The sequence below is a fragment of the Vipera berus genome (assembly GCF_964194415.1).
Source record: "Vipera berus genome assembly, chromosome: 1".
NCBI lineage: Eukaryota > Metazoa > Chordata > Lepidosauria > Squamata > Viperidae > Vipera > Vipera berus.
The window spans coordinates 159,417,606-159,445,342 of NC_138202.1; the positions used below are offsets into that span (position 1 = coordinate 159,417,606).

A 27,737-nucleotide genomic window follows, 5' to 3' on the forward strand; every position below is an offset into this window, starting at 1 on the left:
AGCAGGCTGGTACAGAACAGAGTCCCCAACTCTTGGTCCATGGACCGGTACTGGGCCGTGGCATGTCAGCAACGGGTCCGCACAGACAAGCAAAGCCCCATCCCTGGGATGCAGGCAGCACATAAAATCACGCACCCTTCAGTCCGTGGAAAAACCTCTCTCCGTGGAACGGGTCCTTGGTGCCCCAAAGTTTGGGGACCTCTGATCTAGTGGACCTGGGTCTCTGTTCAGGCTACCATGACATGGACTCACAAGAAGGCTTAGTTAATAGGGTAGAAAAAGAGTTTTGCCTCTCTCCAACAAAACTGCTGTTTCTCCTTAGTAGGAAGGGAAGGAGGTCAAGTAGTGAACTTGGGAGAACCATGCTGGTTTGGGAAGAAGTCATCACATTGGTATAGGGAAGGCAATGCACTGTGTTGCACTTTGCAAATAACGTAAGTATTATGGACAGTAATGTTACTGATGGCGTACCACTACTGCCAGCCACCACACCTCCAAGGAGAAAGCTCAGGAACCAAAATGCTGGAGATGGGAGTGTTCTGTACCAGCCTGCTACCGGCCCTGCAGAAAAGGCAGGGACAACCCCTTTACAAACGGCAAGAGGCTGGAATTAAGCCTACCAAATTTAATAACATAAAACAGAGCAAAACAAGACACGGACCATGAAAGAGGAGCTATGAAACAGGAACTATTCAAGCGGTTGCCTTCAGCAAACCAGCCCTCCCACGCATTCCCCTTTTATACAGTTCAGGGCGTGGCTTCTCTCTGCCTCCTTCCGAGGTGCCCCATTGCCTTCCTCTGTTTACTCCTGATTGACTGCCTCCTGCACGCTGTCAGGCTCACACAGCTGGGTCTCTGTCGTGACCAGGTGGGAGGGGCCTGGCTGAGGGCTCTGTGGAGCCTCAATATTATTCTCAGCAAGCTCTTCAACACCCCCCTCCTCCTCCTCTGAATCGTCCGACCCAACTGCCGAACCCACAGGCTGACCCTGAATCACAACAGGGAGAACCCTATGGATTCCCCTTCTATTCTCCTTTTCAGTGCTCCAGTTTTTCCTGTCTTTTGATATCTGACTTTGAAGGATAGAAAGGGGCAGGAAATACAGGAACATGCAGTGGATTAATACCGTTCCATTGATATAAGGAAATTAGATATAGTTTTAGTTTCTTCAAGAGTTGCCTTACTTGGAAAAGCAACATGTGCTTTTTAAATTCCGAGTGTTTAAATGAGCCTATCGACTACCAGGATTTAAGCTTGGATCCTTCCTTCCTGCAAGCTTTGGGAACGTTTTCTTTTTCAGTCAGATTTCTGATTCTTGTTTTCTGTTTCAAATCATAATTTTTCTTCATATACAAAGGGAAGAAATGACCTCATTTAAATACAGATATAATGTCTTCTAATTGCCATTGATTTTTCCATTATTCATAAGCAATTTATGCCTTCAAGAAATCTGGGAAAAATTGTCTGCTCTGAGCAGTTGACAATAAATTCTTATCTCTGTACGTCAATACGTAATTCTAATAGGAGCTTACAATTTGGAAAGGAGTGATGAAGAGATGCACAACTAGTTTTCTTATGCATGTAGAATTAGTTGCGGATAGCAACAGTGGCGTAGCGTGGGGGGTGCACCGGGCGCAACATCTGGGGGGCGCTCGCTCGCACTGAGCTGCTCAGGGAGCCCCAAGGGCTGCACAGAGTTGGCTTGGCTCCGCTCTCGAGCTGCTCTTTCTTGCAAAGCGAAATGAGTCCGGCAGGTGAGATGGGCGGCCACATAAACTGAATAAAATAAATAGAAGCAGCCAACTCTCCGCCCAGGCTCAGGCCAACCGCAAGCACCCCGCAGGCGCCCTGGCAGGTTTGGCCGAGCGAAGACGGACCCGCTGGCCGGCCGGCCTAGCTTCGTGCGCATGCGTGGCTTTATTTAGCGGGGCTCACGTGCGAGCTTGAATGCAGCGGCTCTTGCAGGTCGGAGCCCCGCCCAGCCGCCCTCGAGAGGGACCCGGAAGCATCCCGCATGCGCGCGACTCTTCTTGGAAAGTCTACGCCGCTGCGGGGCGCGTCTTTTCAGCAGTGCCGTGACGTCACCGCCCGCCCGCCCCTCTATTTCCGCTTCCGGTTGCCTTGCCCCGGGTGCTGACAACCCACGCTACGCCACTGGATAGCAACTGGGATGAACTAGAAACTAATGGAAATACTAATTGTGGGGATTAAAAACTGGCAGATGAAATAAGGTTAAAAGAACACAGCAAAAGTGTTCTTCACAGTTCAGAAATGTTTTTTGAATAAATGACCAGAATATTCTTTTTATATTGTTTCCTGTTTAGGAAAATGCAATGGTCCTTACAGGAAAGGGCCTAAAGCAGGGGTAGGCAACTTTGGCTCTTATGACTCATGGACTTCAACTCAGGAATTCTAGAGTTGAAGTCCACAAGTCATAAAAGAGCCAAAGTTGCCTACCCCTGGCCTAAAGCCTTAAAGAAATTGCCACTTGCAGTTCAGTGATTCATCTGTCTAGTGTACTCCTGATTTTGTTCATCTATTTAATACTGTAGGTGATAGAATTGCCAGTCCCTTTCTCTCAACCAGAGGCTGAAAAACATTGCAGAAGAAGGCAATGGCAAACAGCTTATGCAGTGTTTCACGGATCTGTTTGGGAAATGGCCAAGAGTCAAGATTGACTTAAAGGGAACATCCCAAGACTTGTCTATAAATGGGGTCAAGGGTGGGAGCTGAGTGAAGAAAGCAGTGTTGCATTGTTGTTTTTCAAAATATGTCCTTGTCCACTGCCATTATGATGTCATGTCCATGTACGAAGAGGCGGAGCTTCCAGTGCAATGCTGCTTTGGTGATGTTGATGAAATCTTGTTCCAAAGGTGCTTTTTCAAGAGGTGAGTGGACTTTCTGGTTTTTTTTTTCTTTGAAGATGTTTTGCTTCTCATCCAAGAAGCTTCTTCAGCATTTTTCTAAGCTTCTTGGATGAGAAGCGAAACATCTTCAAAATAAAACCAAGAAAGTCCAGTTGCCTCTTGAAAAAGCACCTTTGGGACAACGATGACCTGGATGACTGAGAATCTCCATAGACATCTGACTTTTTGAAAATCTCAGCACAGGTTCCCACATATTGAATGAATGCATTTGTTAAAGAGGTAATTTGACGCTATGCTGCATTTGTATGCTTTTGTTTTGCGTTTCTAGACTCTTGATGGCGCGACAAATAACGTGATATTCTTTGGGTATTCTATCACTGGAAATATGGATCTTGATGGAAACTCTTACCCTGACATTGCTGTTGGATCTCTTTCAGATACTGTTTCAGTTTACAGGTATGGCTCTTTACTATGATTTAACTGTCCCCGAAATAAAAGAGGTTCTTAAAGTAAGTTTATTCATCTAGTTAGCAAATCTGTAAGACCAATTGATTCCATAACAGCTCTTAAGTCTACTGAGGGGTGTGAAGAATATTTTGAATTCAAACACTCTTGCCTCTAACGTGTGATTTTTATGCAAATCGGTTGCTTGTAGTGCAAAGTAGATTGTTCCTATCATTTTAGATCAGTGTTTCGCAACTTTTAAGATGGGTGGCTAGGGAATTCTGGGAGTTGAAGTCCACCCATCTTAAAGTTGCCAAGGTTGAGAAACATTGTTTGAGATGATTTCCAATGTGAAACTGTGCTAAACTTTGAAACATCCCTACTGCTATTCGTGTTGGTCCAGTTTCATGCTCATGAGATCTTTGTTGTTTTTTTTATCAGAACCTCATAAATATACCATTGACAAACAGGTCCAAAACAGTGGGTGGGAGCAGAACCAGATGTAAAATTAGTGATTGGAATGGAGCCATTTATTTATTTATTTTATTTACTTACTAGATTTTTAAATCCTGCCTTCATTGCTTTTATAAATATTTTAAAGCAGTGAGCATACATAATACGGGTATTCCTCGACTTACAACACTTGGTTTGGTAACCGTTGAAAGTTACAACGGCACTTTAAAAAGTGACCTTTGACCATTTTTCACGGTTATGACCTTTGCAGTGTCCCCCACGATCATGGGATCAAAACTCAGATGCTTGGCAATTGGTTCATATTTATGACGGTTGCAGAGGCCCAAAATCATGTGATCCCCTTTTGTGACCTTCTGAGAAGCCAAGTCAACGGGAAAGCCAGAATTCAGTGAACAACTGGCTTACTAACTTACCAAGTGCAGTGGTTCACTTAACAGCTGAGGCGAGAAAGGTTGTAAAATGCAGCAAAACTCACCTAACAAGTATCTCACTTAACACCAGAAATGTGGGGCTCAATTGCGGTTGTAAGTCAAGGACTACCTGCCTTCTTTTCTCCTCTTATTTCCCTACAAGTACCGCCCTGTAAAGTGATTTACCCATGGATAGGTATGACTTTAGTGTGCTGTTACATGAAACAAAGCAGGATAGCTTTCACCCTCCTTGGGTGACATCCCTAATCGTAAGACTGAAGCTTCAAGTTATTCTTACCGTTGATTAATGTAAAGCAGTTCTTCTTTCCTCTCACTATTTCTGTTTTAACGATTTTTTCTCTCTCCTTGCTTCACTTCTCGCAAGGTCAAGGCCTGTAATAAGCATTAAGAAAACCATTATGATCTCTCCAGACAAAATTGATCTGAATATGAGGAACTGTGAAGTTTCAAGTAACCTTTGGTGAGCCACTGAGCCTTTTGTTGTCGTTTCCATTTTTTTAGCAAATGGATTTACATGCAAGTGGTTTACGTGCTACCTTTAGTCCTATTTTGGTGTATGGTCACGTGGTACAGCCCATTACTACTTTTAGGATGGTCTTTTCCAAAATTAATAGCATGGAATAAATACAGCACCCCTTCATTAAGGATGGCCCTAATTCTGTTGTAGAACATGTTCTTTGTATGCAAAGGTCCCAGATTCACACTCTAGCACAGGGGTGTCAAACTCCTGGCCCGCAGGCCGGACACGTCATCCGGAAGTCACGCCTACCCCATTGCCGGCAATGCCAAAACTGTCCCGATGTGTGACGTCATGTGATGTCGCGAGTTTGACGTGTCTGCTCTAGCATCTCTAGAAACAGCTGAGAAAATCCAGGCGGGGGCAGAAGAAGAGAGCAAGGCAAACAAAGGACTACGTTCTATTTCCTTATTTTTCTCATTGCTGAATTGTTGGTAGAGTTAGATCAACGAATGGGTTACGCAGCAGAGTCAGGAAGTTTCAATGCTTAGTTGGTATTCTGCTCAGGTGCAGATCTGGACAAATAATAATAATAATAATAATAATAATAATAATAATAATAATAATAATAATAATAATAATAATAATATCTATACCGCCCTTCTCCCGAAGGACTCAGGGCGGTGTACAGCGCAATACAATAAAATACAATATACAAAAGTTAAAAAAATATTAAATACTACAGCCCAATTCAATAAGTTAATACAATAATATTAAAATACCCCTAAACCCATCAGACCAGGCCGGCTTGTTCAAATAAATATGTTTTTAGGTCTCGTCGGAAGGAGCGAAGGTCGGGAGCCGTCCAGAGCTCAACCGGTAAACGGTTCCAAAGGTCTGGCGCGCCCACAGAGAACGCCCTCCCCCTGGGGGCCGCCAGTCGACACATATCCAACACTTCCTCTTCCTGGTGGAGTCTGCAACTCCATGCTAACTTTATTTCCCTTTCCTGAGGCTAGCAAGAATAAAGTCATAATGTGGAAGCTTTCCAAGGGATAGAAGACTTTGCACATTAGGCAATTAGCTTCTGAACAACTCACGTCTAGTGCAAAACTGTGCTATTAGGATAACTGACGTACTGGATTTTAGCTATCTAAAATGTGTCAAGAGTCCAATATAAGAGGAAGGATTCTCAAAGAGAGATCTTCCTTCTTGAGTTTCCAATTATTCTTAAGAAAATGTCAGCCATGTAGAACTCACTTTTTAAAACCACTTCTATCCTCTTGAATTTTTGCAGCCTGAACATTAGATCATGTTTTGAATATACAGCTAGCGAGACTAACTTCAATCAAAAAATAGGTAAGTTTTTATAATAATACTTGTCTATCATTATTGCTCCAGCACATGACAGTACTTTGTTGATCTTGAAAAAAGCTTAAGTAGTTTCTGGCCTTGTTAATACTTGGATAAAAGGCCACCAGGAAATCCCAAGGCTGTGACTTATAATGGGAAGTAAAACATCGAAGAAGGCAGGGCAAATCACTTCCGTATTGTCAAGCAATGGAATCATCGACACAACTAATATAGTAAGAAAAAGTCAAGCTCCAATTGAGAGTCTTGAATTTTTTTAAGCACCTTTATTACTTTTGTGGGCAATTTCAGAAAATTAGCTTTCTTTGTATTATACTCCACAAGGGCAGTGCAGAGAAAGATAAGCCTAGGAGGAATTTTCTCCATGGCTACTTTCTTTGTAGATCAATCTTGTCTTTGCGTTGAGTTGGAAGAATGAAAAAGAAGCCAATCTACATTGTCCAGTCTGGATATTCTAGATGTGTCTCAGCTCACAGTCGCCAGGATCTGGCCTCTTGAATCTGAAAGATGTGAAATTAGGGACTCTTCAAAATGGATTGGACTAAATGCCCGCGTCAAGTAAAATACGTGCCATTTTATTTATTTTTTAATCCCCATCCCACCCACTCCTTCCAGAATTGTTGTGCTAAAATGGTTACGGCTGCAGACAGCTGGCCCTCTTTTTGCTTTTCCGTTTGTTTGTTTGTATTTGAAGCAAAAATCACATCACATCGTTACTATAATTCTTGAGATTGTCAATCTTAGCGTGGCTGAATTAGGGCACTTATGCCAATGAGTTCAAGACTGTAGCATTTAGCAGGAGTACAGAGCCTAAGCATGCAGGAGATAGAGAAAAGTGTCTAAGTTAATTCCCAATATATATATAACTACAGTATGATATCCAGGGTCATTTTTAAAAACAAACGTATTTGTGGGGTGGTTTTCTTCCCAGAACCAGCTTGGATGGAGTGCAATTTTTATTGTGCTGTTTCTCCTAGCCTTACTATTTCCAAGTGTTTTGTTTTTTCTTTCACACTTCTCCTTTCTCCAGTTTTGAACTATACATTTGAAGCAGAAAGTGAGAGGAAGCAATTAGGCTTGCCACCAAGAGTGCATTTTTCTAAGCTTCGCTCTGTTCCATTTAGTGGAAGTGTAACTCTCAAAGGACAGAAGACGGAAGAGTGTGTGTCTAGCAGGCTGGAATTAGAGGTATGATGTTCAATAAAGGTCTGCAATTGTTCTAGGGCTCTCATTTTCAGGTTATGTTTGGATCAAACCCAACATTAGTATAGGTATGGCCAGCTTGCAGGCCACAAATGAAAGCTGTAGTGACTGCTGCCAACTTGAATTTCTTCAGCTTTCTCGGGCCCCCAACTCCCATCCCTCCCAGGAAATTTACTTGGATTATCAGTATTATTGTCACAAAAATCTGGAAAGCTTGCCCACTTCTGCATTGAAGATTTCAGTAGAGGTCAAGATCAAAATGGTCTAACCTCACCACCAGAAGAGCTACAGTATTGTTCCAGTACAGGTAGTCCTTGACTTACAACATTTAGTGACAGTTCACAAGTTACAACAGCACTGAAAAAAAGTGACTTATGACCGTTTTTCACACTTAAGACCATTGCAGCATCCCCATGGTCACATGATCAAAATTTGGATGATTGGCAACTGGTTCATATTTATGACGGCTGCAATGTCCTGGGGTCATGTAGTCACTTGTTGCAACCTTCTGACAAGCAAAGTCAATGGGGAAGCCAGTTTCACTTAACAACCGTGTTACTAACTTAACAACTACAATGTTTCACTTAACAACTGTGGCAAGAAAAGATATAAAATCTCTTTAACAAATGTCTTACTTAACAACATAAATTTTGAGCTTAATTGTGGTCATAGGTCGGGGGCTGTACCTATACTACCAAAGGTGGTTGTCCCTCAAATTGGGCTTCTCTGAAAGAAATGAAGCCATTCTGGCGAAGATGGATGAGATATTTCAGGATCAGAATGTTCCAGCCTTGAATTACTTTGTTGCATTTGCCATAGAACTCTACACATGTCATATTCTCCGCTGTACTGTTTATTAGCACTAGTCCTGCATATAATGGTCATCTTATACGTAGGTATCACCTCCTGGAAGAAGCTGCCACTATATGGTTCACATTTGCAGTTAAGATGAGGAGGGGGAGGAAGCTAAATAAAACAATGTTGGTTTCTATGTTTAACTTAAGTTGCCATGTAAGCCATTATATAATTTTAGGAGGCAGGCAATTCATTATATCTTACAGAGCGTGTACCAGCTCTTTAAACAAGGAGGGCCTTCTCAGGGTGCCGCTGGTAAAAGACTGCTGGCGGATAACACCCAGGGGGAGGGCCTTCTCTGTGGGTGCGCCTGCCCTTTGGAACCAGCTGCCCGTGGAGCTTAGGACTGCCCCCGACCTTCGCTCATTTCGCCGGGACCTGAAGACCTGGCTCTTTCAGCTTTCCGGCCCAGGCTGAGAGTTTTAATTGGGGTTTTCATATTTCTACTTCAGGGATTGAATTTAATCATTTTTAATTGTTTTTAAATTTTTGTATTGATGTTTTAAACACCTTGTAAACCACCCTGAGTCCTACGGGAAAAGGGCGGTATATAAATCTAATAAAATCTAAATCTAAAATCTAAAACTGAGGTGGGGATGTCTTTACTTTAGACAAGCAGCCTACATCTTTAAAATGTAATTTGCATTTCTGGCATTGGAAATATTTAATTGATCTAGATGGTGCCCACCCTGATGATATACAGGATTTTTTTTAAAAAAGAATCTGGTGATTCTCTCAAGCTTTGGGTTAAAGTGGAGATGGAACTCAAACTGGACAAGTATATGCCATTCATCTTTGTATATGTTTATTTTGTATTTGTTGGGCCATCCAACTTTTGTATTTTTATTTTTAAACCTTTTTAACTGAAGGACACCCAGAACCGTTGGAAGTTGTGTGGTCTATAACTTGCTTACTTGTTTGTATGTTGAGTGAATGAATGAATGAATAGCATTGTATTCCAGTTTTGTGGTAGCATGTATTAGTAGCTTTCAAATCAACCTACTTGGAATGAATTGCATATATTAATCGGAACTTCCTCTCTTATTTCTTAGGAAAAAATCAAAGATAAATTGCGTCCAATTCGTGTATCTCTTAGCATTGCAATTCATAATCCTGAGACTTCTGTAAAACCCAGAAGAAGACAGGGAAGGTCACTGCCAGATCTTACCCCAATTCTGGATGCCAGTGAGCCCAAAACTGTGCACTCAGAGGTAGGTTATTTGTGAATCTTTATGCTAGACATCTATAAGAGTCTCATTATGCTATATCATGCTTAGAAAATCTATTAAAAAAAGGAAATACTATCTCAAAAACATTTGCCACTTCAGTCATTGCCAGTATGTTATTTTGTCAAGAAAAGGTTGCAAGCATTGGGAATTAAAGGTAGACCCTCCTTCCCTTGTTGGATATGATAAAATGGCACATTAAATTATGTTCCTCTTCTCACAGCCTGATGCCTCTCTAGCCTCATTCCCATAATTTTGTACTGTTGTACTCTGCTAAGAGTTGTGAAACACCCGTCCCTGACCTTGAATTGCTGATACAAGGCAGCCCCCTTGGTCCTAATGAATGGAATGTTAACTTCTTACTACTGTGAGTTGTTGATGGGCTAGATTAGAGATCTCCAAACTTGGCAAGTTTAAGACTTGTGGACTTCAACTGCTAGAATTCCTCAGCCAGCCATGCTGGCAGGGGAATTCTGGGAGTTGAAGCTCACTAGTCTTAAAATTGCCCAATTTGGAGACCCAGGTCTTGAGAATAATGTTCATGACAAATTGCCACCATTGATTCACCTGTCTTGTTCCTGGATGTAAACATTAATGAAATAAAGTACTAATAGGGAAGAGGGCCTTATCCCATCCTGGTAGAGTAGCAAAGGCACTCACTTGTGGAAATGGAAAAAAAAAGGATAGGAAGAACTGAAGGTAGCTTTCTGTGAATGCAACGCAACGTGATGGGAGTGATAGATTTGATATTGTGTCTGACCTACTGTCCTATTTCTGGTTGCATATGATGTTTTCTTATTTATGGTTGCAAATAATGAGACACCTGACTGCTGCTCATATTAGTATGTGATGTATATAAAATAAAGCAGGTTAGTACAACCTCCTTGCCCTTTTTGTTGTTTTTGTTACAGTGTTATTTGAAATCAAACCATTGAACTTGTATTCTTTCTTAGGTGCAGTTTCTGAAAGAAGGCTGTGGATCAGACAACATATGCCACAGCAATTTGAAGATGCATTACAGATTTTGCACCAAAGAGGGAAGTGAGGACAGATTTGCCTATTTCCCCATGTAAGTCTATGGAAGGAATTTGCAAGAATGTGGCCCTAACACTTTTACCCTCCAGTTCCCACTAACGTGATTCAATTTCTCATTGTTTTCTCCAGGGAAAACAATGTTCCAATGCTTGTTCTCAAGGACCAGAAAGACATCGCCCTTGAAATCACAGTGACGAACAATCCTTCCAGTGCCATGCACCCCCTGAAAGACGGCGAAGATGCTCACGAAGCGAGATTTGTCGCCACCTTTCCAGACAGCTTGACTTATTCTGCTTTCAGGGAGTGGAAGAGCTTTCCGGTAAATAATTCCACCAAATGATGGGGACGTTCAAAGATACTGTTGTTTGACTTAATTTTGGCTTGATGCACCTGTGTCATGGTTCCGACAGATGACACTCTTCAAAGAACTTTGAGGCATCGTTTTCCTTAAAGAATCTTTATTCAAGTAGCATAGCATGGGCACGTACATAGGCAAAGCCGAAATCTGAATTCCCCTCCCCTGCACACATAGGATCAAGGGCAATCCTCTCCTCTGATTAACAGTCATAAATCACATTCTCCAATTAGTTTGAAATGCAGGCTTTCCCTCCAGTTCTCCAACCTGCCACTTCTTATCATCTCTTATTTCAAAAAACCTTCTCACACTGCTACAATATTGTTATGTCTAACTAACTCCCATACACATTCCTCCTCCCCCCCACCCCCCAGTATCATCTAATTCTATCTCCAAGAGTAAAATATAAGAAGCGAAATAGCTGCATTTCCATATGTTGTCAAAGCAAGAACATCTGATGTTAGTAGTGTTGACAACCTGGGTTTTTTTAATTATTATTATTATTAATTCAGGAAAAACTCCTCTCCTGTGGTGCTAATCCAAATGGTTCTCAAGTGGAGTGTGAACTTGGAAATCCTTTCAAAAGGAATTCTACTGTAAGTATGGCTTCTTTTATCTCAGAGAATGGGGTGACTGAATATCAGGCTGCCCTACATAACTCCGATTGCTGAAACACAGGTAGTCCTTGACTTATGACCATAATTAAGACAGACTTTCCATTACTAAGCCAGGTAGTTGTTAAGTGAGTCATGCTTCTTTTTGCCACATGAATAACTCTAGTTGTTAAGTGAATCATGTGGTTGTTAAGCAGATCTTGCTTCCCTCATTGACTTGACTTGTCAGAAGCTCCCTGGTTACAGATGACATTCCCAGAACCCTGTGATGTGGCAGCCATCGTAAATACAGGTTGGTTGCCAAGTACCTGAAGTTTGATTGACATGACTGTGGGATGCTGCGATGGTCGTAAATGTGAGAATTGGTCGTAATTCAGTTTTTTCAGTGCCACCGTAACTGAATGCTCATTAAATGAATGGCTGTAACTCAAGAATTACCTGCATAATATCCCCTCATGGAAAAATGACTTGAGTTTAAAATAGCAAGAGCACTTAGACTTATATACCGCTTCATAGTGCTTTACAGCCCGCTCCAAACGGTGTACAGAGTCAGCATATTTTCCCCCCAACCATCTGGGTCCTCATTTTACCAATCTTGGAAGGATGGAAGGCTGAGTCAACCTTGAGCCAGTCAGGATCGAACTGCCAAACTGCTGGCAGCCGGCAGTCAGCAGAATTAGCCTGCAGTACTGCATTCTAACCACTGCACCACCGCGGCACTTAAAGTAGGTGGTACATTAATTAAAGTAGAACCATATTTATCTGTGTGATAAAAGATATCAGAAATTAAGCAAAGCAGCTACTCCTTATTTCTTATGCATGGCAGAAGTCGTAACAATAATATTAAAAGGGAAGGCGCATGTTTCAGCAAAAAATGAAGATCAGGGGAGTGTACGTATTTTTGTATTTTTTATATATCTGCCCTGTTCACCGCCCTGAGTCCTTCGGGAGAAGGGCGGTATATAAATAAAATAATAATAATAATTATTATTATTATTATTATTATTATTATTATTATTATTATTATTATTATTATTATTATTATTATTATTATTATTATTATTATTATTAAAAGGCTAGAAATGATATAATGCTTGCTGTAAAATTTATCACTAAAACATTGGCTTTAGTAAATTTCCGTAACAAAGAAGACGCTGCTGCCAGTACATCTGTTATGTCTCTCTGATTTTAATCAATCCCAGCAAATAAACCAGTTGTGGCATATATAAGATTTATGCCCGCAATATAGTGTAACCAGTCTTTTTATTTCTTTTTTTTTAGGTTACATTTTATGTGATTTTAAGCACAACCAAGGTTAACGTTGATACGAAAGAGCTGGATATCAATTTGAAACTGGAAACGTAAGATCTTTTTTTAAAAAAACTGTATTCATCATGTTTCCTACTTTGTTTTTAATATTTTGATATGGCCATGAATAGGTTGTGAACGGATCTGCATTATAACATGAACATATATTCCTTGAAAGTATCCTTTTGTTTCCTTTTTTGTTGCAGGACAAGCAATCAGACTAATTTGAAACCAATTACCGCGAAAGCTAAAGTTGTTATTGAACTGCTTTTATCACTTACAGGGTAGGTGACCTTTACAAATCAGTGGCAGAAATGGTCCCTTTTAAAGGTCACTTTCATATATATTTGCTTTTTTTCTTTTTTTTACAACAGGGTTGGTAAGCCTTCCCAAGTGTATTTTGGAGGTAATATCATTGGGGAAAGTGCAATGAAATCTGAAGATAATATTGGTAGTTTAATTGAATATGAGTTCAGGGTAAGTTGGCGTGCGTGAAAAAAAAAGGTTATTTCCTTTTTTTGGTGATCAAATAAACTTGAAAATTCACATGTAGTCTTGCCTTTCTATCTCAATGGCACTTTTTCAAAGACCCATCACTAGGGAGAATTTTGCCTTCGCTTTTCTGAGCAAGAGCAAAGCACAGATGTTCAACCAGTAAAGTTGGGTGCTTAAAAATAGAGATAAAATAAGGTACTCAGAACCGTTGCATTTTATATTCAAACTATTTCACATCTTGTAGATTTACCATTAAATGCATATTCCTGAGAAATATTTGAAGGGGGAGGGATGAGGGAAAGTCTTAAACTGTATAGTAATTAAAACATAATATCTGCTAGCATTAAAAATGCTATGTTTATTTTTAATTAATAATCATCTCTTCATAGGTGGGTGGTTCTTGATATGTTCCTAGGTACTTCTAATTAATTGCATTTACCCAGAACATTTGTATCTGAAAGCAAATTTCCATCTTTACGGAGTGTATCAACACTGCATCCAATCTATTTAATTTGGTAGTATACACATGCTGTTAAAGAGAAAAGAGAGAGAAGCAAAGAAAGAATCTTGAGTGAGATGACAGCTCATTCCATAGTAAATATTGTGGGAATGTAGTGACTTAGATTTTAAATTCCCATGAGAATGAGACAATGAGACAGAGACAATGAGATAATGAGACAGGAAAGACATTTTATTTTTCCTTTTGGTCCATGGTATGTTGCAATAAACCTGCTCCACACAATTGTTGGAGTTAAGAAAATGGAGTGGGGAGTGACGTAAAGTTATAGGAAGTTCACTTCCAAGCTAACAACGTTTATCAGCCATAAGAATCACTAGAAATACTAATTTCAGATGTTCCTAGTCCCTAGGACTCACCTGCCCTCAAGCTGCTTATATGAAACATAATGGTTTTTAAAACCATACATTCAAGGGATTTTAATTCTATTAGATTTTTCTCAAAATTAAAGATACAAGCAAAATAAATTATAATATTATAATATAATATAATAATATAATATAATATAATATAATAATATAATATAATATAATATAATATAATATAATATAATATAATATAATATAATATAATATAATATAATATAATATAATATAATATAATATAATATAATATAATATAATATAATATAATATAATATAATATAATAATATTGGAAGTTGAGCAACCTTCTTCAACCTGACCTAGACGTTTGGAAAAGTTTATATGAAGAAGGTTATATTGCCATAATAAGCAAAAGGGAAACAGATTCGTAGTAAATTGGAATATTTGCATTTATTTTACACGATAGTTTTTTTAAAGGATGTATCAGCTAATTAATATGAGTAAATGCATGTATTTTATTCCTGACAGATCACGAACTTAGGTAAACCACTGAAATCATTTGGTACAGCTTTCTTGGAAATTATGTGGCCAAAAGAACTGAAAGGAGGAAAGTGGTTGCTATATTTGGTTTCCATTCATTCGAAGGAATTAGGAGAATTACAGTGTACTCCTCAAAATGAAATAAACCCTTTGAACGTTCAGGTAAATGAGTGCAACTGCATATTTTTCAATTAAAATGGCTGTTCTGTGGCATTTATAAGGGATTGGTGATCGAGTTGGCTCGATCTTGGCTTCTTGAACAAAGAATGAAACATCTGAGGATCTTTGCCTGTTTCCTTGGCCTGCTATTTTGGCAATATCCTGCTGATATTACATAATTGGAATGTATGAAAAAATATTTTCTTTTTTGGGTGATCAAATAAACTTGAAATTTCACACGTAGTCTTGCCTTTGTATCTCAATGGCAAGAATGAGCTAGTTTGGTCTAGTGCAGGGGTGTCAAACTGCCAGCCCACGGGCCGGACGCATCATCCGGAAACCTCACCCACCCCATTGCCGGCAATGGCAAAAAGGCTCCGATACATTGCGCGACGTCACGTGATGTCACGAGTTTGACATGTCTGCTCTAGTGGTTAAGGCACTAGATTAGAAAGTGGGAGACATGAGTTCTAGTCCCGCCTTAGCCAAGAAAGCCAGCTGGGTGACCTTGGGCCAATCACTCTCTCAGTCCAACCCACCTCAGAGGTTTGTTATTAAGGTGAAAAGAGGAGGATGTATGTTGAATATATTCGCCACCTTGAGTTATTTGTAAAATAAAGGCAGGTTACAAATGAAAATAAATACATTTCTGGAATGCAGGAAAAGATAGCATATAGTATCTGTGTGAATGAGAAATGGAGAATATGAGTAGAAAAGTTTTCCTTCCTTTCTCTTGAGGAAGGCCCTCCCTGTGCATAAATAACTTGTGGAATTTTCATACTCCTTGCTTTATAAATTCTGTATGCATGCCATTAAGCAGCCTCTATTCCAGACATGTCAAACACAAGGCCTGGGGGGGGCGGATCCGGCCTGCAAAGTGGTTTCATGTGACCCGCAAAGCCATCCTGGAAACAGTGAGGGAACGGCCCCCCCTGCCTTGGCCCTGGCCCAGAGACCCTCCTTCTGCCAGAGACCCTCAGATCTGTCCCACTCCTGCCCAGGCCCCCATAGGCACCCTTGATGCGAACGATGTAGAGCTGGCCACGCCCACCCAGTAGGCCATACGCACTCTAGCCATGCCTACCTAGTAGGCCACGCCCACCCTGGCCACACCCACCCGGCCCCCTGAGGGCAACCGCAATGCTGATGGGGCCCTCAATGAAATTGAGTTTGACACCCAACAGGTTCCTACTTTTGTGGCAAGTAAACCTACATCACCATATTTATATGCTACCAGTCTAGTTATTTCCTCTTTGGTCCCAGTGGGCCTACGGCAGAGTTTGCTGGGCTCTCCATAACCCAGGAGGATGGAGCTACCTGAAAGCATGTGTCCCATGAATGAAATAGCATGATACCTTTTTTTTGTCACTTACCCTGCCTTACCATTCCCAATAAAACCTATAAAGACTTTTGAAAAATATATTGGAATGGAAACTTAATAAATGCTTGTGAACTTGGTTACACAATTCAATAGTGAAATCTGCCTTAAATGGTTGTTTTTGTTTGTTTGTTTTTAAATTATTTGCAGCATGCTTTATGTTAACTATTTTTGCACGTCTGTTCATATTTCTAGCGGTCTCAAAATTCACGGATAAAACGTGAAGTTGCAGAGAAGCAGATAGAGGGTAGCAAAAGCTTTTCTTTGTTTACAGAAAGAAAATATAAGACATTGGTAAGTACCTATTTAACCAGTGACAAATTGCCTTGTCAACTTCCCCCTCAATATTTATTTCGGGAACCAGAAATAAGGCGTGTGTCCAAAATAACAGGAACTCCACACTTGTTTTGTTTCTTTCAGATTTCAAACTCCACTAAATGCAGCCTATTGTCAACTACACCTATTAAGCTACACTTAACACATTTAAAACGTCTATATTTAAAATTTCCAAATACCCAGAAGAGTTTGCAGGTATCTTAAAAGTGCATAATTTCATGGTGGCATAATTTTTCTCAGACTAGTAAATAGAGTGTCAGATTAAGGATTGATAGAAAACTAAACCCTAGTCAGTGACAACTTGAAACATAAGAAAGCATGTAAAGGCTACCTATAGCCATTTGGAGAGAGCGAGTTTGATGTAATGGTTAAAGTCACTGGGCTAGAAGCCAGGCAACTGTGAGTTCTAGTCTTGCCTTAGGTGTGAAGTCAACTGGGTGACCTTGGGCCAGTCACTTTTGCTCAGCTCTCAGAAGGCATCAAGGGCAAACCACTTCCAAAAATCTTGCTAAGAAAACTGCAGGGACCTATCCTGACAGTTGCCAGGAGTCAAGACTGACTCAAAGAGATGAAAATAAATAAGCCATTTTTTTAAAAAAAGGATGAAAGATAGTAAGACGTAGAAATATGCTTTATGAAAATACCACCACCACCACCCCAGCCTCCTTCATCTACAACTATATACACATTTAGTGAAGTTAATGAAAGTAGGGCTTTATCCAACCAGGTGATTAGAACAGTAGCACTGAAATAAACTTCCAAGGCTACAAACCCTTAGTTCTAATGAATCCAAGTGATTCCAAGAAACTGAGTGATTTTCCTATGCCTCCTTATTGCGAGCATGGAATTTCCTGCTATTCTTGCCTCTTTGATGCCAGTGGTCTTCAAGGTTGGGCAAAATGGGATGTGCAAAAACAGAATGAAAACAGCTTGGATCCAGTATTCCTGTTCCTCACATTCCCGAGCAACAGCAAAACTATGCCATCCACGAACACCCGAAGTGAATTTCTCATTCAGTGGAGTCCATGCCTAGTGGACCATAAGAAACTCAACAAAGAAAATAAGATAAAAAGCTTCTCTCTTTTCCTCATACAGATGTCCTCCTCCCTCTCTCTTAGGATTACTCTGTAAATGTTTTTCCATTTGTTTTGGGGGAAAAAAAATCTTGCTGGGTCATAGGACTACAGGAACCTTGCAAAAAAAAAATGCCGTATATCTGCTTTTGAGTTGTTTTTTTGAAAGCTTTCTGTGTATTACTTGCAGGAATGCAACGAAGAGGCAAACTGCGTCAACGTAACATGTTCCTTGCAAGGCCTAGACAGTAAAGCCATAGTAGTACTGCGCTCAAGGTTGTGGAACAGCACATTCCTAGAGGTAGTTTCCATAAACTTATCTTATACACATTTGAACTGAGTTCTTGTATTTATTCTAAAGAAAGATTCTTTTACTACTCTATAGGAATACTATAAAATGAACTATCTAGACATTCCTGTTAAAGCTAGAATTGGCATTTCTGCTGCAGATAACGTCAAGCTGGCAAATGAAGCTACGAATGTGAGTCTGCAATATTTCTCTACTTATGGCTGTCATAATAGTGAATCATTGACTGTAATTCCTTCCTTCCTCCCTCCGTCCCTCCCTCCCTCCCTCCCTCCCTCGGTCAATAATTTCTAAATGTTAATTATTCTTTTTCCTTAAATAGCATTTAGAAATTCCAGAGCTGGTTCCCAAAGAATCTCTCTAATACTGTTTAGGGGAGGCAAATGATCATGCATTGTTGTTGTGAATTAGTAAAAATGTAGTGAGCAATCTCAAAATCTCTGCTGTGATCGTTGGCTCAACTTTCATAGACCCATCCTCAGATCACCATTCTTTCTCTGGAAGTCCTGAAATTTCTTCCTCTTCATGTTTTTCTCTGCTGTGACAGTGTTTAATACCTTTCAAAGCTGAGCACATATGGATTCTAAGAAGAATGTGCAGATTTCAAAAAAAAACACATCTGGGGAAAGAGGAGCTTTTCTAGTTTACGATGTTATTGATAAATAATTTGAAAATAGTTTTGCACTGAAATACTTTGTAATTCAAGGGGAGCCTTCCTCTACTTGAATATACGATTATAATTCTTAGCAGGGTCAAGAACCCAACTTCCTAAGTATAATGGAATGAGGAATCCAACACGTATAAAAATAACAAAGTGGACCAAAAAAAAATTGGAGTGCTTCAGTATAGATGTAGAATTAATACTTTTCTCTGTGTAATGATATCTTTTTCTGCTTCTTTTGCAGGTACGAGTTACTGTCTTTCCTGCAAAAACGGTAGCTTTATATAAAGGAGTTCCATGGTGGATCATCTTGGTTGCTATTCTCGCTGGGTTATTAATGCTTGCTTTGTTGGTGTTCTTATTGTGGAAGGTGAGTATTTTATCAGCATGCTTGTTCATACTTAATCACACATTATTTGAAATGTGCAGAGAACTTTTTTGGGGGGGGGTTTCTCCAAAAAAAGGAAGTGTTTAGCTAGATTAGCATATTTGTATATTTATAAAGGCTCAAATGTGAATTTCTGAAATTCTGAAAATTTGAATTTCTTTTAGAAGTTATTGCTGTTGAGACCATACCCAGGCAATGGATTCCATTTTATATATGTTAACTTTAGATATAATGTTTCCAATATTTTTTCCATGTGAAAACAAATGTCCCACAACTATATGGGGACTCTCTAGATAACTCCACATTTCTTTTTCCACCACTACCCAGCATGTATGCTGATGCACATGTCATGATGTAGGGAAAGGGCATATTCTTGTCCCTTCTGTATCTCCACACTTTGCTCCATCTTATTCTTCAATTCTACATACATTTGCTTGAACTGAGTTGCATTTCATTTTGTCCGGAGATGAATAGGATTGCTGTGCTAATGCTGTTCAAATTAATCAGGATCTGGGTTTTAAAATTCATTGAAGAAATAGGATACTAAGTTCTTTGGGCATCTTTTATACATGGGCACAGTCAAAAAGCTTTTTATCAAGTAATTTTGAACACTGAATCAATGCTCCATTTATTCACGTTTCACATAATGCTTGTCTGTAAGATCAAGATCTGTTGTTGGTTTTTTTTTTGCAGAAAAATAGTTGTTGCCTCTTTAGGGAGCAAACGTGTCCTGATTGCTCTGACAAACATTATAAATTTATTTCACATCCTCAAAATAATGATTAAAAAGACTTGCCTGTCTATTGACAGCTCAGGGTTCATAACTGAAATATTAGAGCATGCAAGTTATCTGTAAGGGGAAAATTATAACCAGAAACCTATTGTAGTTATTTTACAAGACAGATTTTTAACATGCGGGTACCGAACAGTCGAGTTATTTCAATTTTTTCCCTTTTTCCTTTTTCTTTTTTGCACATTAGTCCCTAATATTAACCAAGTGCCTTGCTTCCTTGTAGTGTGGTTTCTTCAAGAGAGATAAGAAAGATCATTTTGATGCCACATATCACAAGGCTGAGATCCATGCTCAGCCATCTGATAAAGAGAGGCTTACTTCCGATGCATAGTAATGATCCACTTCTGTAATTGGTAATTGCTTTTTGAATTTATTAGCTGCAGGTTGGTTGCGGTGGCTAATGACTCAAAGCTTGCTGCATTTGTTCTGCTGGTTGCCTCGTTTCAAAATATCAAAACTCTTTTTAATGCTTGCTTACATTCCTTAGAATAATCTTTCTCGGTGCACGAATATGCCAATCCTTCTGTCAGTTGTTTTATTTTTTTAACTACTGCTTACTTATGCATTTCCCCTTCCACTCTGGGGACTTTCTGCTGAGGGTCGGCATCCCAGTCCTAAATATGCTGGCACACAGTCCAGGAGACTAAACACATCTCTGGAACCCTCTTCTGATTTTTTCCCCCTATGAAATAAGGAGGAAAGTCCTCTATTAAGCCAAACTGGTGGCTTTCAAAGAATGTTGGCTCAGTTCCTCGAGAAGTTGGGAAACTCAGGCAAGCTTTTCAAGGAAAAACAACGTCAGCAGCTAATGTCCAAGCAAATCTCTGAAGACTGGTCTGTGACTCGAGTAAACTCTTGGTCCTTCTTAGAGGAAGGCCATAAATCCCCCTATAACAGGGGTCTTCAAATTTGGCCCTTTTATGACTTGTGGACTTCAACTCCCAGAATTCCTCAGCCAGCATGCTTGGCTGAGGAATTCTGGGGGTTGAAGTCCACAAGTCATAAAAGGGCCAAGCTTGAAGACCCCTGCCCTATAGTATATTGGGACTCTCTAATACAGCAGTCCCCAACCCTTTTTGGCACCAGAGACCGGTTTCATGGAATACAATTTTTCCACAGACTGTGTGTGTGTGTGGGGGGGGAAAGTGTGCAACCTAGATCCTTCACAGTTTACAGTAGAGTTCAATGTGCGCCCTGGTTGCTAATAGGCCATGGACTGGTATTGGTCCATGCCTGGGGGCTGGGGACATCTTTTTTAGCAGACTTTTGGTGGTAGGAGGAAAGCACTTTCCCAGAATGAAAGTGCTGAGCTAAATTGTCATTTCCTAGCAAACAACCAGACACCCGGTAACTCCATCTGCCTTACCTAATAACAGCATGCTCATACTTAGGGTGGAAATAGTCTCTGAGTCTCCTTAAAGCTATTTGTGTGAACACTTAGCTCTTAAAAGATAAAACAGCACACAAGTATCTGAATGTGAAGGTTGAGGTTATAACTTTAAACCATAACTCTATTAAGTGGATTCCATGTAATGAATTCAAACCTATCTGGGCAGTCTTTCCAACATTTAGATGAAAGCATATGAAAAGGAGGCCATATAGATACTGTATAATAAACAAAAATAATAATAAATATTAGGAAAGAAAAATACATATTACCATTAAACTATTTATTAACATTTTCTATGTTGACTTGTGAAGGGACCACAATCCAATCCAATAGTTAATAAAATCCTAATTTAATGGAGCTTTTCTCAGATATTATATATAGAACTGTTATAACTAGGTTATAACTATGTCTACCTCCAGATTTAAGCATCTGTATTTAAAGATTTAACAACTGTCCATAATTGTGAATCAGTTATGCTTCAGAAAGATATGGACTGTGTTTTGAAATGCAAGACATATTTTTACTTTTTTACTGAGCAGGTAATAGCTTTATTAACACAAGCGCATGCCAAAAGCCTTTACTGCTGTGGTTGCTCTTTCCAATATAGGGCAATTCTCATTTCTCAGTTTTTACGAAAGCTTACTACAGAAATTTCCATTTTAGATTATCTGTACTTGGATCTGCATTTCTTTCTCTAAAGCCTGCCTATTGCATGCTGGCTAATGTTGTGTATACCTTGAACGCATAGATGTAAATGTCCATTGCACTTGTTGGATTGCCGAAATGACCAGTTTAATTTTGCTGCTTTATGTCTAAAGAAGCCGAAATGTTCCAATTAGGAAGACTTCTCAGACTGATCAAAATTTATTTCTCTGACCAAGTCTTTGCTACAACAGTTATACAGTAAAATGCCAAGTATGGGTTAGAAATACAGATTGTATGTTGACCAAATGGGCTGAAGGGCAGGAGAAACGTTGTGAATTTTAAAGAATTAACATGACACCCCCCCCCCCCAAAAAAAACACCTTACAACATCCCCTGGTGATAGTCTGAAAAATAAGCATCCTTTTGAGTAGTTATTGATCCAGGCCAGAGAACAGGTGTTTGCTATACGACCGATCCTCTGAAGATCTACTAGCCTTGTTGGCTGATGTTTCTTGTACATAGGGTGAAAGAGCCCGTGGACCTTGTTAGTAGAAGGTAACATGATTCATTGTAATTTTAATAATCATAAAAGTACGGAAGAATCAGAGAGGATGGAAACTGGAATTGCTGATTACAAATATTGGAAAATATGTGAGTAAACACAGGTGCTCTGCTAGATAAGTGGAGACCTGCATGAGGTTCCCGCTGAGGTAATCAAGGCAATGCTGCCTCTTTTCCTCTCAGAACCGAGCCCCATGGCAGTATCCTTCCCTATCCAAGCATTCATGGGTTCCTCAGGCAACTGTAATATCCCAAACAAAGCTCCATAACAATCCCCGTGTCCTTGGAAATTTACAAGGTAACAGGGAGGCAATGGTGTAACTTGCTGCGAAGAAAATGCTGCAACATTCCTGAACTGCATTTCTTTCAGCCCAAATTCTTTGCATGATAAGGGGAAAAAGAAAGCCTAGATCCATGGTGGCGAGCCTATGGCACGTGTGCCACAGGTGACACACAGTGCTCTCTGTGGGCATGTGTGCCGTCGCCCCAGTCCTAGGCCTTCAGCTGGGTTTTATAAAACCTTTTCACTTTAGGCCACCACCGCCATGTGCAAAAAAAAAAAAAGGTTCAATCAATCAATCAATTTCAACTTCTTGCAGGGGAAAAAAAAGATCTCGCAGAGTTGGAATTGATTGATTGAACTTTTTAGTCCCACCCAGTCTGCTATTCCCACCGTGGCCACGCCCACCCAATGGGCCACGCCCACCCAATGGGCCACGCCCACCCAATGGGCCACGCCCACCTGGCACCCAACGATACATAAGTGGATTTTGGGTTGCAGTTTGGGCACTCGGTCTCTAAAAGGTTCACCATCACTGGCCTACAACTAGAGATTTATGTTCATACATGCCAAGAACAACACTATGAGCAGCACAAATTGGATGGCTGTTATTCTCCCCATCTTTCTCCAGTGTCTCTGCCCCCTTAAAATAATGTTTTGGGATATGAGGAGATGGGAGCTACCCGAATGATACTTTTATGTGTACCTAAAACCTTAAAATTAACTTTGAGCTTGACCCAAGTTCTGGCAGGTTGTCTGGGGTCTAGATTTTGGTATTTGGCTATGGTGCATTCTGATGCCAGGCCTACATAATTTTGACCTCTAGTCTCCATAAACCATACATTCAGAGGAATAGATTCCCAAAGGCATGGGTTATTGGATATATATCAGGAAGTGAATGATCGATTTTTATACTTTTACTCAGCCAGGTAAATTATGTATGGTTCTATACTATGGTCTAAGCAAGGTTCGATATATTTGGGCTGGCCTTTAATTTTAACATCGGATCTCCCAAAAATATTACTAGGCTGACTACAAACAGAATTTACTTTTGTAAAATAAAATTTGAGATTGCAATCTTTTAGTGAGACGTTTTCTATATCCAGGATATCTGGTGCTGTATTTGTCCCTCTCTTTAAAGGTACGCTCTGTGGCAATATATTTCTTCAAGACAGAGATAAGGGGGATTGTAGTGCAGCATACCTGGGGGGCTCCAGGTTGGGTAAGACCACACTTGTTTAATAACATCGAGCATTGTGACATTTTCTCTCCCTTCCTATAGTGCGGGTTCTTCCGGCGTTCCAGGTACGATGACAGCATCCCCCGCTACCATGCTGTAAGAATTCGGAAGGAAGAAAGGCAGATTAAAGATGGAAAAACTAAAGAGAACCATGCAAAAAAACAGTGGGTCACAAAATGGAATGGAAATGAAAGTTATTCCTAGGGATCCCAGCTAAAATCCCAGATTGGATGGATTTTAAATGTCTTTGAGCAACATGATGGATGCAAGTGGGGGACCTGTTTGTTTTATGATTTCTATTTTGATATCAAAGTTGTTACAGATCTAAATTTTAAGACTCCCTAAACCCGCTTCTTGCATTAACTAATCTCTAGTATTTTGGGGGGAAAAATTCATTAAAATCCAAATTAGCAGCCCAGAAAGGGATAGATTTACTCTCCTTTTGGTGAGATTGAGCTATATGAATTTTTCCCAGGTAGTGGATTTTTTTTGCTTCCACCTTGAGAGACTCCCCTTGGGCTGAGAAAAAAATTAATGAAACTGGCTGTGTGGGCAAGGACATCTGGCCAGTCTAAAGGAGAAGGGAAGCAACCTGAGTTGTGTGGTTTGTTAGAATGCTCTTGGCAAAATTTGACTGAACTGCACAATTACTTGTTATTTCCAAAGTCTGAATTACATGTTAGGTCAAGCCTTAAAATTGTTTCTTTGATCCCACTCTCTTGCATTGCTGGAACTTCTCTCACCAGATGTAAGATAGCAAGATAATTTTCCTAACAACGAATAGTTTAGTATATTTGTCTTCACTATTTAAATATCAGAAGAGAATACTAGCATTTTGTCAGGAAAATTATATGGAAGTCCAAGTGAGATACAAAATAACGTAAACCATAATTCTTTCTCATTTGTGGATAGTCACTTGATTTTCTTGTCAATGAATGCTTAAAATAAAAATGGGGGTTTCAGACTTGCCTGCCCATCATGACGTTGAGATTTTCTCCTATCTCCCAGCCCGGAATATGTTTACTTTAATCCCACTAATTTCATGGCTGATTGATGATTATTCAGAAGTGAGAGATATGGACATATGGACAGAAGTTAATAATTTACATTAATAGGATAAAACCGTGACATTAAGAACTGGTTCTAACCTCAGGAAGATTAACTTGTAGTATGTAACTCTGTTCAGTTTTAGGAACTGCAGTGTTTGGATTTTTTTTTTATTTTTTATTTTTGCTTTTAAGAGGTAAATTGCTGGAAAAAGTGCATATTAAGGGAAGTAAATATTTGCTAATATTTATAACTTTGGTTTTTTTTTGTTTGCAGTAGATATCTATGAAATAGTGAATGGTTCTGGATTTAGACTTAGTTGCATTTTGATCCTGTTTGAAACAATGGGATCTAACTGCAACTAATTTCATCTGGATCCAACTCTTTATAGTGACAAATTGATGCAATGATGTATGGCTGAATTTCTAAAGGAAAAGAGTTATCTTATAATCATGTTCTCCTAAAAGTCTTCTTGTCTAGAAAGAGTATTTTATGTTTCTGAGAAGGGAGTCCTTGGCGTTCTGAAGCTATTTTAAAGGCACTGTTTACCCTGATTATTGTACTAATACAGTGTACAGAAAAGAGTTTATCGGTCCCGCCATTACACACAGTAATATGGACATGTGTTTTTCGGGTAAATTTGTGGTCTCTAAATCTGCTAATTCCGTGTTCTAAGACTAGTGTGTGAGCACCAGGTTTTAAAAAAAACAATTTTTAATGTGCAATAGGTCAGGTTTTAGTAATGTTTTAAAAATTAGCATTGCTGAATGTCACTTACACCAAATATATACAGATTTTCCAGTGACGATGTGTGTCGGGGCTAATAGAGCAGGGCACTTTCACCTCTGAAGATGGCAGCCACAATTGCTGACAAAGCATTAGGATACCGAAGAATTAGACCACATTCTATTAGCCCCAAAGCTCCTCCCCATTGGATTAACGCTGGTTATGAAAGCCTGCATTGATACATACATAGGTTTTGTCTTTTTAAAAGCTTGAATATTGGTTGTACTTTTTGTATATACTGTAAGTCATTCTTATATATTTATTTTTTACCATAAATCTTTGTCTTTGATGGTTAAGCCAAAGATTTTTAATTAGTGAGCAATAGCATATCAAGTTCAGTGAATAAAAGTGAACTTTTTTCCACCAAATGTGCCAATAACTTTTAAAATTCCAATGATTAGAATATTCTCAGAATCTCTTCTTTACACATTTCTAAATTATGTACTAGAGATGTATCTTCTAAGTAATTTGTGCGCTAATGCATACTTACAGATATTTATAGAAGTTTTATATGACTAACTTAATTAAAAATATAGCAAGTGCTCATTGGGAGTGGGGGAGGGACAGAGTTTTCTTTGTTCTGTATTTGGAACAAGGTTAAATAGTACAGAAGCTATAGCACTTGAACCAAAATATAAATTCACTAAATTAACTATGGTATTTTAATGGACGGGTTAAGGACTACTGAGTAATTTCCTACATTCCTAAAATTTAAGAATCGTTCCATATAAAATGCCATTTGAAACTTGTAATAAATGTAACTACAGTCTTATCATATCAAAATGTTGGTACTGATTAAGTGTTATATACATATGCTAGCATTTACAGTATATGAAATACCAATGGTCCATCAGAAGATAGATTTTGGAACTATGCAATGCATGGCTTTGCAATTTAATTCCACGTAGGGTGTTCAGAGCACATGGGACCAAACATCGCACTATTTGTAGCTTTATGAAAGTAGCCTTATCTTTTCCTGTGATCACTAGGCAGCTCCAGAAAATAGCTGTACAATTGTAGGAAAAATCGTAACAGCTTAGAGCTTTAGATGGATGCTGCATTTGTGGTCTTGTGTGCCCTGAAACGCTTTCTTGGAATCAAATCCGAAGCATAGCACAGCGGTGACAGATGTTATTTAACAACAAATAAAAACTATGCAAACCTGTAAGTGTATACCTTAAAGAAATAGGTATTATACATCTTGTGCTGTGTAGTTCAGTATAAAAATATGTTGGTTTGGTGCAGGATGATAGTTGGTTCCAAGGTTTGGTTTCTAGCTATTAATGTCAATTTCTATCATTCCACTTTTTATGGTTATCCAAATAACTTTTTGACCACACAATTTATACAGATTATTTTTCATAAAGCTTTTTTAACTTAAAAGGTATAAGCTCTTTTTTGAAGCCTCAGGTACAAATTTGGTGCCTGGCATTAATCCACTAAATGCTGCTGTGGTGTCTCCTCCATCCATTTTATTTATATGTGGCCCATAAAAATAAATCTTAGGTATGATGGATAAATTTTATTTAAAACTCTATCTCTGTAATGGGCTTATTGAACCGAAAAAGTAACTAAACACTACTATAATTTTTCATTAAAACTAACGTTATTCTGGTGGTTTGTCAGGAAAAAATAAATATGTAGTCAATAAGTAAAAGTATCATCTTGAGTCACATCACTGGTATATATTTATTTTCCACATTAATTGTTACTAACATCTAATGTTGCATCATGCCTGAAAATTACCTGTGGATATGTCTATAAATGTGTGAAATAAATTTTGTATGAAAACATTTTCTATGCTGGTATTAATTATGTATTACACAGTTACTTTAAATTTCTACATACTTATTTAAATTTGGAGGTGTCCAGCAGGGTTGTATCACATTTTTTTTAAATTCCCATTTATATCCCACCCTTCTCCGAAGACTCAGGGCGGCTTACAATCTAAAGCACAAATCAATGTGCTTAGCAATAGCCTTCATTCTATGTATATGCCTGCTTATTAGGGCTTCCCCCCCCCCCAAGCGGCATTATTACAAAGTCAGCTTATTGCCCCCAACAATCTGGGTCCTCATTTTACCTACCTCGGAAGGATGGAAGGCTGAGTCAACCTTGAGCCTGGTGGGACGCAAACCTGCACTAATTGCAGGCAGCTGGTGTTACTTAAGGAGGCA

General features: G+C 39.2%; 1 protein-coding gene across 1 annotated transcript in view; it reads left to right on the forward strand.

Moving 5' to 3' along the window:
• ITGA6 (integrin subunit alpha 6) overlaps positions 1–27,348 on the forward strand; it is a 72,897-nt gene extending 45,549 nt beyond the window's left edge. Inside the window, exons 9-26 of the mRNA XM_081315094.1 lie at positions 3,196–3,323; positions 4,581–4,676; positions 5,971–6,032; positions 7,075–7,232; positions 9,155–9,313; positions 10,282–10,397; positions 10,493–10,682; positions 11,231–11,314; positions 12,614–12,693; positions 12,847–12,924; positions 13,015–13,117; positions 14,505–14,678; positions 16,249–16,347; positions 17,653–17,763; positions 17,848–17,943; positions 18,675–18,800; positions 19,835–19,964; positions 23,770–27,348. Of these exons, the coding sequence (XP_081171220.1) occupies positions 3,196–3,323; positions 4,581–4,676; positions 5,971–6,032; positions 7,075–7,232; positions 9,155–9,313; positions 10,282–10,397; positions 10,493–10,682; positions 11,231–11,314; positions 12,614–12,693; positions 12,847–12,924; positions 13,015–13,117; positions 14,505–14,678; positions 16,249–16,347; positions 17,653–17,763; positions 17,848–17,943; positions 18,675–18,800; positions 19,835–19,942 (1,968 nt within the window). The 3' untranslated portion in view covers positions 19,943–19,964; positions 23,770–27,348. The remainder of the gene's footprint in view (positions 1–3,195; positions 3,324–4,580; positions 4,677–5,970; positions 6,033–7,074; positions 7,233–9,154; positions 9,314–10,281; positions 10,398–10,492; positions 10,683–11,230; positions 11,315–12,613; positions 12,694–12,846; positions 12,925–13,014; positions 13,118–14,504; positions 14,679–16,248; positions 16,348–17,652; positions 17,764–17,847; positions 17,944–18,674; positions 18,801–19,834; positions 19,965–23,769) is intronic.
• The last annotated feature ends 389 nt before the right edge of the window (positions 27,349–27,737 follow it).